Source organism: Debaryomyces hansenii, assembly GCF_000006445.2.
Source record: "Debaryomyces hansenii CBS767 chromosome A complete sequence".
In the NCBI taxonomy this organism is placed as follows: domain Eukaryota; kingdom Fungi; phylum Ascomycota; class Pichiomycetes; order Serinales; family Debaryomycetaceae; genus Debaryomyces; species Debaryomyces hansenii.
Window position 1 is genome coordinate 91,417 of NC_006046.2, and position 12,314 is coordinate 103,730.

General features: G+C 35.5%; 7 protein-coding genes across 7 annotated transcripts; 2 read left to right on the plus strand and 5 right to left on the minus strand. All coding sequences in view use genetic code 12, as the record gives it.

The window, feature by feature from the left end:
* Window positions 1–122: 122 nt before the first annotated feature.
* On the minus strand, window positions 123–1,532 carry DEHA2D01034g (DEHA2D01034p; the record flags this gene model as incomplete). The annotated part of the gene is made up of 1 exon (XM_002770200.1): window positions 123–1,532. The coding sequence occupies one exon, from the start codon at window positions 1,530–1,532 to the stop codon at window positions 123–125; it is 1,410 nt and encodes a 469-aa protein (XP_002770246.1).
* Window positions 1,533–1,834: 302 nt separating this feature from the next.
* Window positions 1,835–3,453, plus strand: DEHA2D01056g (DEHA2D01056p; the record flags this gene model as incomplete). The annotated part of the gene is made up of 2 exons (XM_458514.1): window positions 1,835–2,340; window positions 2,469–3,453. 2 exons carry the CDS (start codon window positions 1,835–1,837, stop codon window positions 3,451–3,453), a joined length of 1,491 nt encoding a protein of 496 aa, XP_458514.1.
* Window positions 3,454–3,650: 197 nt separating this feature from the next.
* Window positions 3,651–5,291, minus strand: DEHA2D01078g (DEHA2D01078p; the record flags this gene model as incomplete). The annotated part of the gene is made up of 1 exon (XM_458515.1): window positions 3,651–5,291. One exon carries the CDS (start codon window positions 5,289–5,291, stop codon window positions 3,651–3,653), a length of 1,641 nt encoding a protein of 546 aa, XP_458515.2.
* Window positions 5,292–5,680: 389 nt separating this feature from the next.
* DEHA2D01100g (DEHA2D01100p) lies at window positions 5,681–7,249 on the minus strand (the record flags this gene model as incomplete). Its single annotated transcript, XM_002770201.1, has 1 exon — window positions 5,681–7,249. The coding sequence occupies one exon, from the start codon at window positions 7,247–7,249 to the stop codon at window positions 5,681–5,683; it is 1,569 nt and encodes a 522-aa protein (XP_002770247.1).
* A 1,236-nt stretch (window positions 7,250–8,485) lies between these two features.
* DEHA2D01122g (DEHA2D01122p) lies at window positions 8,486–9,658 on the minus strand (the record flags this gene model as incomplete). Its single annotated transcript, XM_458517.1, has 1 exon — window positions 8,486–9,658. One exon carries the CDS (start codon window positions 9,656–9,658, stop codon window positions 8,486–8,488), a length of 1,173 nt encoding a protein of 390 aa, XP_458517.2.
* Window positions 9,659–9,843: 185 nt separating this feature from the next.
* Window positions 9,844–11,142, plus strand: DEHA2D01144g (DEHA2D01144p; the record flags this gene model as incomplete). Its single annotated transcript, XM_458518.1, has 1 exon — window positions 9,844–11,142. One exon carries the CDS (start codon window positions 9,844–9,846, stop codon window positions 11,140–11,142), a length of 1,299 nt encoding a protein of 432 aa, XP_458518.2.
* A 358-nt stretch (window positions 11,143–11,500) lies between these two features.
* Window positions 11,501–12,193, minus strand: DEHA2D01166g (DEHA2D01166p; the record flags this gene model as incomplete). The annotated part of the gene is made up of 1 exon (XM_458519.1): window positions 11,501–12,193. One exon carries the CDS (start codon window positions 12,191–12,193, stop codon window positions 11,501–11,503), a length of 693 nt encoding a protein of 230 aa, XP_458519.2.
* Between the last annotated feature and the right edge of the window lie 121 nt (window positions 12,194–12,314).

Here is a 12,314-nt window from a genome sequence, read left to right on the forward strand (position 1 = left end):
CCTTGATATGTGAATCGTTCAAAGATGAATACTTCTCTTCTTAACAGATCCATTGACTGCAGCAGATTGTGTATTTTCACGTAAATCTGATTCGTCATTCGACCCTAATTGTTTCTGTTTCTCTAGCCTTTGTTCTTGCTTATGATTATTTTCAATCCAATAATTAATTCTTCTTTGATGGCCCCTAAGAAAGTTATCAGTCCATGACTTTTCAAATTTTGGTAACTTCCTCCAGGACCTTCTTCTCCTGCTAATTTACGCAACGTTTCAAAATATTCTTCAAAATGTGGATACAATGTAATAAACTTCTGTCCATTTCCTCTTACTGATTTTCTGTCCTCTTCCCATTTTATTTGTTCTTGGACAGATGGCAAACTGGCCCTTCCTGAATATACTCTCGCAACGGAAACAGCCTGCCATTCGAACGCCTTGAATGTTAAACCGGCTGCGATAGCACCAACAAATGATAAAGTTTCATCACCAATCTTAAAAATATGCTGATATAGGCCCTGAACTCTATTACCAGTAAGATCTAAATTAGGTAAGAACGGGTAACTGAAAGAAAACCCAGTTCCAAAGATAATACTGTCGACATCTGATACGGTCGTATCGTCATCAAAGTAAATTATACCTTTTTCATTATCAATTTTTACGATTTCACCATGCTTTTCTACCAATGGATGGTCAAATGCAGCATTACCAAAATAAGTATGGGGTTGACTGGTTTTCTTTTGGGAAGAAATTATTTTATTGTCAGATATTTGTAGAATATCTTGAATAGCATCCATTGCGGAAACCGAGGCACCAACAACGATCGTTTTCTTATTTCTAAAATACTCCCTTGATCTATAAGCCTTAGTATGTATAACAGTATTTTTTGGATTATTATAGAACAGTTGTAAGCCAGGGATGTTAGGGACGTATGGCACGTCATAATGTCCAGTTGCCACTACAACTGCATCAAAGCTTTCGGTCCACACATAATCATATTTTTTACCAAACCGTCTTAAAGTTACTTCCCATTGATTAGTGGCTTCATTTTTGGAAACTAATTCGACAGAAGTATTAAACTCAACATGATCATCGTATCCTTTTCTCTTATATAAATCATGAAGCCAGCCTTTGATTACTGTATTATGTCTGAATGGAGTATCCTTCCCATATTTTTCAACAGAAATATTACTTCCTCCAACAGGGAATGGCTCTTCCGAAAATTCCATAGCATTCGCTTCAACATTTGATTCTAAATATGAATATGTAGCAGTGTCAAGAAATCTTTGCTTACTCGATTTAGGAACATATCTAGGTAACGTTTCAGGGACTGATACGGGTTCATCAGCAGTTCTATTACTCAACTTTTGGATTTCTGGCAACGGTTCAGGAGGCTTATCGTCATAAACCCAGCAGCCGCCAGCCTGATTTCTTCTTTCAAAGAGCCTAATGTTGTCAAACAATTTTTCGCGTATCAACGAATCCAATGTAATGAGCCCACTAGGCCCTCCTCCTATAATTGCAATAGATTTAACAGGCATTATTAATATGAAATCTGTATATACTATGGCTTGAATCAGAGGACCTTCATAAAAATAAGGATTATAAATGCATTAAAAAGGACAAAAATGTGGCTGCAGAAATTTTATGGAAAAATTGCGAAATTTAGAATCAAATCTCGCGTATCACCACTACATCATACTATTTTACTATTATAATGTAGAATAATATCTTGCCACAGTTATCAACTTGACAGCTTCGAATCATTATGAAAAATTTTAGTACAAAATAGGACTAAAATGTCTAATTATACCTTGATATACTATCATAGTAGATTATCAGCATGATTATCCATGCGGAGAAACAAAACGAGATATCCAAATCGTCCATAGTAAGTCATGAGAATGATACCTACGAGAACGATTCTAGCAATTCCATCACTAATGGTGATTGGACATCAAAAGAAGAACGACTCGTTGTTCTAAAAGTAGATTTTGTGGTTTTACTTTTACTTACTCTTGGGCTAACAGTGTTTCAATTTGATAGGATGAACCTCGCGAGCGCATTAACTGGAGGTTTCAAAGAAGATGTGCATGTTAACCAAGCTGAAATCAACATTGGAAACGAGTTAATGTTCTTGGGTATTTTCTTGTTAGAAATTCCTTCTAATATGCTACTAATGAAATTTGGTCCTAGAAAGTGGCTTCCTTTCCAGATTTTGGTATTTGGTTTTGTTGCTATCATGCAAATCTTTTTAAAGAATAAGTCGGGATTTTATGCTTCTCGTTTCATGCTTGGGATTGCAGAAAGCGGCTATATTCCAGGAGCATGTTATATAATCTCGAACTGGTATGTACCTTTTGTATCTGATCTGAACCTTAATTCCTATCTTTTGCCAAATGACTTCTTGCTAATTCGAATAGTATTACGAGTTAGTTCAAACAAAATTACTTTAATCACGTACTAACTTCAAATAGGTATAAACAGAAGGAACGTGCTAAACGAACATCTATTTATTTCTTTGGAATGTTTGGTGGATACGCTTTAAGTCCAATACTTTGTTCGGCTATTCTTTTGTTGGCAGGAAAAGGAAACATGGCTGGATGGAGATGGATATTTCTCCTTGAAGGATTGTTAACCATTATAGTCGGGTTATTAATGTTTCTCTTCTTGCCTGGATCTCCAATGAATCCATATCCATTACTTTCCAAGAAGCTATCTTTCTTTTCTGATCGAGAGATGTTTATACTTAAGAATAGATTAGCCAGCGAAGAACGTACAGATGAACAATTGCATCCAATTACAAAACAACACATAAAGGACGCAGTCTTACAATGGAGAAGATACCCACATTTATTCGCAACAGCTATTGTTTTTGCAACTTGGAGCCCGTTAACTACTTATACTCCTACGATTATACAAAGTGCTGGGTTTAGTCGAATTCAAGCGAACGCATTAACTGCAGTAGGTGGTTTTTTGGCAGTTTTCGTCGTGTTTTTGTTCGGTGTGCTAAGTGATAAAACTAATGCTAGGGGCTTGACGGTTTTAGTTGCAACCCTTCTATATGGTATTACGCTAATAATTCTTCATGAGATACTTCCTCGGGTTAATTCGGATAGATGGAAAGTTTTTGGGTTGTGGACTTTAGTAAATGCTTTTGCAGTTGGTTACCATCCTGTTCAGAATACTTGGTTACAATTGAATTGTAGATCGCCTCAAGAAAGAAGTATTTCAATTGCATTGTGGGTTATGTTCGCAATGATTGGTTTAATGGCTGGGAGTCAACTATTTAGGGCTGATGATTCTCCCACGTATAACAAAGCTTCACTTGCCATGATCTGTATGGTCTTCGGTGGATTTCTAATTTCTTCAATTCAGTTTCTTATTTATTATATTCATAATCGAAAATTAGAGAGAAAATTACCTGAAAACTTATCAGACAGTTACAGATTTTTTTTATAAAGTATTTATCTATGAGAATTTTCTAAGTTTATGGCTTTTTATTTCTAGTAGTATCTGTTGCAGTCCATAGAATAAGTCAAGTTTTGGAGTCAATTCGTCTCTCTCCTTTAGAATTTACGTCATATCAAATAAATAAAAATTAACTCACATTTAAACAAAGTATTTTAATTAACAATAGTAGGTACAATAATACAAAACTAGTAGACAAATTTAAAATCAAGACGCTTATTGGCTTGGTCTGAAGTATTTTTAACATAGTCCTCTTGTTGCTCAATTGTAAGTGCATTCCATGCTCTATCTTTTTGTTTGTTCCGGAAAATATAGTAGTATCTAGCTAAGATACAAGCACCTAGAGCCCCAAACGCACATCCAATCAACACAACGTTTCCTCTATGATAAGCAGGGGCATCATCTGCTCTATAAATATTTGCCGAGATGATCCCGGCGGACTGCAGAAACATATTAACTAAAGCCGCAGAGACTGCACGATTTCTAACTGAATTCGAGTTGGCAGAACACCAAGAAATAGACAAGGGCCATATTGGGCAAGCTCCAAGAAGAATAGTAAGAATAGCATAAGTTCCCCATACATTAATTTGTGAACCCGGCCAGTATCTTAGTGGAAATAAACAAGCAAGAATCCATACTGGAACAGAAGCAAGAACTAAGGCTCTACTTTTAAAAATTTCCGATAGATAACCAGCTGCAAGCATCGTGATAACTGTTAGGACATTGAATGGAATTGTTAATAAATTAGTATTAAACGTTGAAAACCCTAACTTTCTTAATGTCAACGTCATGTATGTACTAGTAGGTGTTGCACCAATATCTCCTAATATTCTGACAAAATATATAGGCCATAAATCATAGTCTAATAAGCTTGCAGCCAATTCTTTGGGACTAACCGGTTGTCTGTTATTCATATCCCCTTTAGTTGGGTCATCACGTAAGACTCTATTGACGACTATCTTCTCTTCTCTATCTGTGTACCAACCCTTCTTACGAAACCAAGTTTTTGTTTGAACGGCTGAAGCTGGCATTTTGAAGAAGGATATTAAGCCAACAAGTAACGTAAATGCACCTTCAATAAGGAATAACCATTTCCAACCCTCAGGAATTGAACTAGTTTTGATTTTCAATAATGCAAATGCTAATAAACTAGACCAAACTGAAGTCATAGGATTTGCAATGTAAAACAAAGACAATCTAAACGGGAATTCTTTAGATGTATAGAAGTAAGACATCCATAAGCAAATATCGCAGATGAAACCTCCTTGGAGAGCTCCTAAAAGACCCCTAGTGATGTAGAAACCAGCCTTACCTTTAATAGCAGCTTGTGCCATAGAAACAACACTCCATAATACAATCTGCGATGGAATCCAAATATCTGGTCCAATTTTCTTTGAGATTAACTGGGATGGTAATTCTGCTGACAAAAAGCAGACTAGATTGATTGTTTTGCCAACGTTGAAGTCATTAGTTGTAAGTCCTAGATCATCTAGCATATTATCCGATAATGCCTGCGATATGTTGTTCCTATCAAAATCTAACGCAGTAAACATAAAAAAGGCCCAAAAAGTGACATACCAGTCATTTTTCCACACAACTTTTTTATCTTCTTCCGCAGTCCAAGTAAATTCAGGATCAAACCAATCCTTACATTCATAATCACAAGCTTCATATAATTTCGAGTAATGTTCTGCAACTATTGGGTCTTGAAACACATGGTCTAGCTTTTCAGCTGAGCTAATCGATTCAAGTTCATATTCTTTGTTAACCACTTCAATTTGTTGCAGCTTCTCGGAATCAGAAGATCCCTTGAACAATTTCAATCCCATTTTTAAAGATAGCCGTTACTAGAAACATATCATAATAGAGGGACAAATCAGACCCTTATATGTGAAAAATTATCCCTGGTACTTATGAATATTACGACTTCACCATTTTGCAGCCATAGTTTAGGACAACTGTGTGCTTGGCAAAGGGAAAATAACGTGTGTCACGTGATTTGAGTCAATTTTATAATATGAATGCACCATATGGACCACAATGCTTCCTATAATTCACTCTTTCGTTAAAGAATCACTTCCATTTATGGTTTAATGAATATTTTTAATTGTAAGTGCAACTCACGACTATGATTGTAATTTTCAATGAAAAATACGACTTGAAGCCACTGACGTGTACATTGTCTATTAATGTTCAAATCTTAACACAAGAAACATAATCATATATTATGCACATCGTGAAAATTTAAATCGAAGTCGAAAAAGTTATCCCAATCCATGCTTGTCAAATCATGTCGTAAAAGAGACAGATTTCCAATTTCACCTCCGTTCGGATTAAATAAATGGTCCATTACATTAATAAGCGTATCCTGTGTAGTCAGCACCTTATTTATGGATTGACCTATCGGTTTGTCCCTATGTGCGTTAAAATCGTTCAAGATATTGCTGATTCTTTTCTTGATGATTTCAGATGGTTTTTTAGCAACATGCCAAATAGTTGAACAATGATCGAGAAAACTAGAGAATTTCATTAGTTTGGACTCAATTGCAAACTTTTCATTCATATCTTTCAGTATCGAGAACCTAATGTATAAGGTGCTTATGGATATAATAATGCAAAACACCAAAAGAATACCGACAGCTCTGCTATCAATTCCCTTTAAAGTTTCCAAGCTGGAAACTATGACATCAATCTCGTCAACGATATTGTCACAAATCGAAATAGGTGATATCTCGTAATCCTCCTCCATGGTAACAGAAAGTTGTATAAATGGCCTGTTTAAGCATAGGGAAACAATATAAAAGTAACACTTATGTGTATGCAAGAATATATCATTACAAGAATTTTCTATATTTCCACGATTCCATTGTAAGGCGTAAGGTAGTTCAGATCTCCATTTACGTAATTTTCCATTATAAAAATGTAATTTTTTCAATCGCTTAGAATATTCAATATTTAATTGTTCTTGTGGTAAATTAATGAGTGGCTCAAATACAGATGTTAGTATATAATTAGAAAGATTGATAAGTTCAGCTAATGCTTTAATTGTAGGGTAAGCAGATTGAATTAAGTTTGTCTGAGGATTATGATACACATATTCTTCAATATTCGTTAGATCTCCCATATCTTCCGATTCAGGCATATTAGTATCAGATAATTTGAGAGTTGTAGGTCTTCCAAGTACTAGACTTACAAAATTGTCTGCAATGTAACAGCCCCAATAAATACGACTTTTCACATTGTGAATTTGAAAAGGATAATCTGTATGCAATTTTTTCTTTATCCTTCCTTGGTTATCTTGATCCAAATTTAATATTTGCCACTCTTTTGGATCTAACTCAAACCCAAAATCAAATCCCATGCGAAACGCAAGTCCAGAAAGTAGCCAGCCGCTCGTTAAATTCCCTCTACCAATATCATATAATGCTAAACACAATAATGTTTGCAACTTCGAAATTGAAGTCTCATTTGTAAAACACAAATTTTCATTTGATTTGAAGACTAAAGACTTCGCATGATCATAAAAATAGTCTGATTTCAATTGTAGATCTTTATTTTCACTCATTCGAGAACCTAGGGCACTAATTGCAAACACAAGATCCTCTGAAACGAAATCATTATCATAATCATTACTTAAAAGATAATATAGGAAGGATTCTCTATGAATAAAAGAAAAAACGGACGGATACTGAAATTGAAAAAACAACGATACAGCTGTTTTTACTTCCTTTGGGGGCTGTATCTCACTCTGTCTAAAACTAAAGTTGAATTTAGTATTAGCAACCATACCCTTCGGATGATCTACTGAACTGTTGTCGTTTGTTTGTTGCTCGTTTGCTATTAACAACGATTCGTTATATATGCTTGCCGGACCAAATATTGAAGTTGACTTTGCATCTTGCACTATTACCGGTGCTAATTTAATACCTTGGACATCGCTAGATAGATCGGATTGAATATTTATGCCCAAATCGCTTTCTGATATCTGCTTTAACGTCTTGATTATTTCTTCTGGCTTTTCAATTGATTCAACTAATTCTTGAGTGTTTGTTCAAGATCAAAGGCATGTTTTTCCAATGTTTGTATATGACTCAAGGATGTTCTTCTCTTTCTTCTTTTGTCATCAAATATATATTTGCAAGCAATTTTTCTCTGTTCACATCTAGAGCAGGGGTTACCACCATCACATTTTTTCTCGCTAAGTTAGTATTATTTTCAGAACAATTCGTATTCATATTTTGCGTACTTTTAATGACCTACACAAGCTACATCTATATTTGTTAGTGATTCTGAATGTCCAGTTGATATCTCATATACATACGAGTTTGAGCATTTCCTTTTCATACTTGACTTCGGGAGAAACAAAATTACGTCTTAAGTTGAATCATAATATTCTTTTGATATCTTAGTATTACACAAAGTCATAAGAAAATTGGATCCGAACAGTATCCTATTTCTACTGCAAAACTGGGAAGTACATTGATATGCTAATGTTGGTAATACATCCGAGGTAATAACAAGGACAAGCTTTGCAGTATATCACCCAGAGGACTATCAGATAGGATGCACAGTGTATTGCGAGCGATGGAGAGTGGGGTCCAGTTATTGAGGCAAAATGAGTGCAATGGGAATATAAATTCTACTTTTAATATCAACTCCTTATCAGGTGAAGATGCCGCGGTGTATATTTCCAGGCATATGTTCATCCAACATTTGGCCAATCTCTTCTAATATTGCCTTTAGTTTCTGAATAAAAGAAAAATACATATAAAGACATGCAAGTGTAAAAGGTTGCATAAATAATGTATATATTCGTCCAGTTTCTTCAATTTTATAGGAAACTGAACAAAGTTAGTATAAAAGAAATTGTTTCACAATTATTTGATCTAGAGAATAATTGCAATTTTGTGTGGGGTGCTTAGAGTGCGAACATCACGAAGTGTTAGTGATTAGATCGCATATAAGCAAATGAATACTAATATTGAAGGGTATGAAAAAGTAAGATAAATTTCTTTTATATAAATTATAATCTTGATGAGCTAGGAACATTATATATTCTTTTATATTCAGTTGAAATGAGAACAACTGAATCGGTTTCATTTAAATCACCAGCAGAAATCAATTCTCTAAAGTATTTCTTAAGGGTAGCATATGGCGCTGCACCACAGGGACCAGTTGCTATACCAAACCCATCTAATTCCTCAACTGCCGAATGACATTCATCGTCGTCAATTATCAGCGAGTATGTAAGGCCCAGTTTTAAAATTGGAAATGCCAATTCAGAAATTGTTGGACAATTTAGCCCATCCATGATAGTTGGTGTCGTTTGTATCTCATCGCATCTCGAAGGTTCTCCTAAAGTAAGAGACTTATTGCAGCAACGTGAAAGCGATGGCTCAACAATCATCACCTTAGTTTTAGAGTTTTTTCTAAATCCAGCCCTATAATGAGTCACAACTGCCTGGGCAAAGGAGCCCACGCCTGCACCACATATGACTAGACCAGGCTTGGTTCCAGTTTGTTTGAGAACTTCCGAATCAACTTCATTTAGTAACGTATTATATCCTTCCACGATGCTCTGTGGAATATTAGTATAGTTCGTGAAAGATGTATCTTGAATAAAATACCTGTTCTTACTTTCGAGTGAAAATTTATATGCTGTCTCAACAGCTTCATCGTAATCTCCTCTTATTTCTGTAAGATTGGTATTACCTTCTGACTTTATCTTTGCACGCTCACTAGGTAAAACGTTGGAAGGAACATATACCTCAGATTTGATACCTAATAAATATGCTACTCTTGCAACAGCTCTACCATGGTTGCCATCTGTGGCACAAACCAAGCAAATCGTATTCTTTAAATTCTCTGTCCTTATATGCTGTTGTATAGTAGAGAACGTTGTATTGCTGGGCAAACTAAATTCAGAAACAAGTACTTTATGAATTGCCCACGAAGCGCCTAATATTTTAAACGAAGGAAGACCAAATCTAGACGATTCTTCCTTAATAAAAACTTTTTTTACACCGAACTCATGGCTGTTTGGTAATTCAGTTAAAGGTGTTGGTTCATATCCACCTAACGTTTCATGGAAATTAGAAACATCCCGTTCAATCTCCTCTAATCTATCCCCACATAAATTCCATGCTACTGCATCTTTATTGTAGTATAAAGTTGGTGGTTCAGTTTTCGATGTCATTATGAAATGTAGACTTGAACTTGAGATAAAATCGCAACATATTAAATATATAGGGAAATAAGCGCATCAATATTTCCGCCATTAGTTGTCGCATTTATTTTCCGACTTCAACCAACATTACTTGAGGAATGAAATAAATTGCAAATATACTGATAGATTTAAAAATTGTCAAATATTGAAGCAATATGAGTAAATCCTTATCAATTGTCAAAGGCAGACTTTTAAATTATATTCACCACACTGCGCAGTTTGGGGCCAAAGGAATGTGGGGAAACCCTCCTACCGAAACTGGTGTTTCTCGTTTATCGTTAAGTGATTTAGACAAAGCAGTTAGAGATTGGTTTATTACTGAAACCAAGGCATTAGGCTGTAATATAAAGGTCGATCAAGTCGGCAATATTTTTACTATTTACCCAGGTAAGAATACCGGACACCCTACAGCTATCGGATCACATTTGGACACTCAGCCAACGGGGGGCAGATACGATGGTGTATTAGGGGTTCTCGCTGGATTAGAAGTGTTAAAAATTATGAAAGAGAATGCGTATGTTCCAAATTATCCTATTGCAGTGGTTAATTGGACTAACGAAGAAGGTGCAAGATTTCCAAAGTCAATTATGGGTTCTTCGCTTTGGGCAGGAAACGTAACAAAAGAGTCTGTGATGGATTTGCAATCCGTCACAGATCAAAATCCAGTCACGGTTGCACATGCTTTGAAAAACATTGGTTATAATGGCGAAACTTGTGCTTCCTACAAAGCCAATCCCCTTCATGCTCATTTTGAATTACACATTGAGCAAGGCCCTATCTTGGAACAAGAAAACAAAAAAATTGGCATTGTAACCGGCGTCCAAGCCTATGACTGGTACAAAGTAACAGTCGTAGGGAATTCGTCTCACACGGGTACCACACCATTAAATGTAAGATCAGATGCTTTATATGCCGCATCTCAAATGATAGCAAAGTGCAATGAAGTTGGTTATAAGCATAGTGGATTAGTTAGTGTTGGTATTATTAACGTTGAGCCTGCAGTAGTCAATGTCATTCCGAATAAAGTGACTTTTATTTATGATGCTAGACATGTGTCGGATCATACATTATCTAAAATGCATGTAGAGTTGGAACTGGAATTTAATAAAATTATCAATAGTGCCAGTGGCGATTCATTTTCAAAACCTTTGGGATTGAAAATGGAACATTTATTTAATTCGAAGGCTGTTAATTTCCACCAAAATTGCATTTCTTGTATTAAAAATGCATCCATTGACTTATATGGTAATAATAACGTTAAGGAAATTGTGAGCGGCGCAGGCCATGATTCTTGTTCAACAAGTTCTAGGTGTCCAACATCTATGATATTCATTCCATCGCGCAATGGTGTTAGTCATAGTCCTGAAGAATTTTCTAGTCCTGAGCTGATCGATAATGGTCTCAACGTATTATTAAGGGCTGTATTGAGGTACGACAAATCTAGAGAAAATTAGACTATTGTAATCGAATTTTCGGCAAACGCTGGATACTCTAGGTATTAATTCTTATGAAAATTCATTAATTATATACAACTCATTTTATGTCATTTTTACCTTAAGCATCCCACGACTAAAAAGCCACAATTGAAAATTGAAAATAGTATTCAGCTAATCAATATAATAGATTCAACGTCCTGTTATCCATAACATTTTCTTCTCTTAAATAATTTACTAACTGTTGTGTTGTTTTCATCAACATAATTCTTTTCGTAATCTTTCATATAGTGACCCATCAGAAGGTTCAAAGACGCGTTCTAGAAAAGGATTTTCAAAGATGAAATTAAAGCTTCACATTAATGTTCCTATCATTCTTCTAAGTATCGACCTCTTTAATTACAATTTCTCTTTCTTCTCTCAGCTTCAAGTGTTTAATCACTCTCGCAGGTGACCCAACGACGACACAGTTACTAGTAATGTCTTTAGTTACCACACTGCCAGCACCAACCACCACACCGTCCCCAATAGTAACACCTGGCAATACAATCGAATTTGCACCGAACCACACATTACTACCGATATTAATGGGATAGGCAAATTCAACCCCATCCATTCTCTCTTTAGGATCGGTCGCATGACCAGCAGTAGTGAACGTTACGTTAGTTCCCAAAAGAACATTGTCACCAAATGTTATTGGTGCACAATCAAGGAACGTTGCGTTGAAGTTGGCATAAAAATTGACACCAAAGTTTATATTGCAGCCAAAATCAACAAAAAATGGCGGTTCAATGTAAATGTCAGGCACATTTTTAAAGAACAAATACTTGGACAAATAATCGGCCCTTGATTTTTGATGTTTCGCAATGTCATAATCATGATCGGTCAACTTAATATCAGCATATTCACTTGCAATTTCACTTGTGATCGTACGGGCCAATATCAAATCTTTGTCGAAGGAATTGTACGTCTCTCCTGCTAGCATTTTTTCGTATTCTTTGTTGCCTTCGAGTGACTTTTTCATAATTTCAGCAGATATTGCTGCTTTCTTAAACAAGGTATCTTTAGTCATATCTCCTATTACAAAATATATTGGTCCAGGTGTCTAGTTTCCAAACAAACACTGATATTCGAATTTCAGATTTTTTATACCGCACGTGATGGATCATGGGTTAGTAAACTAATTCTATTCC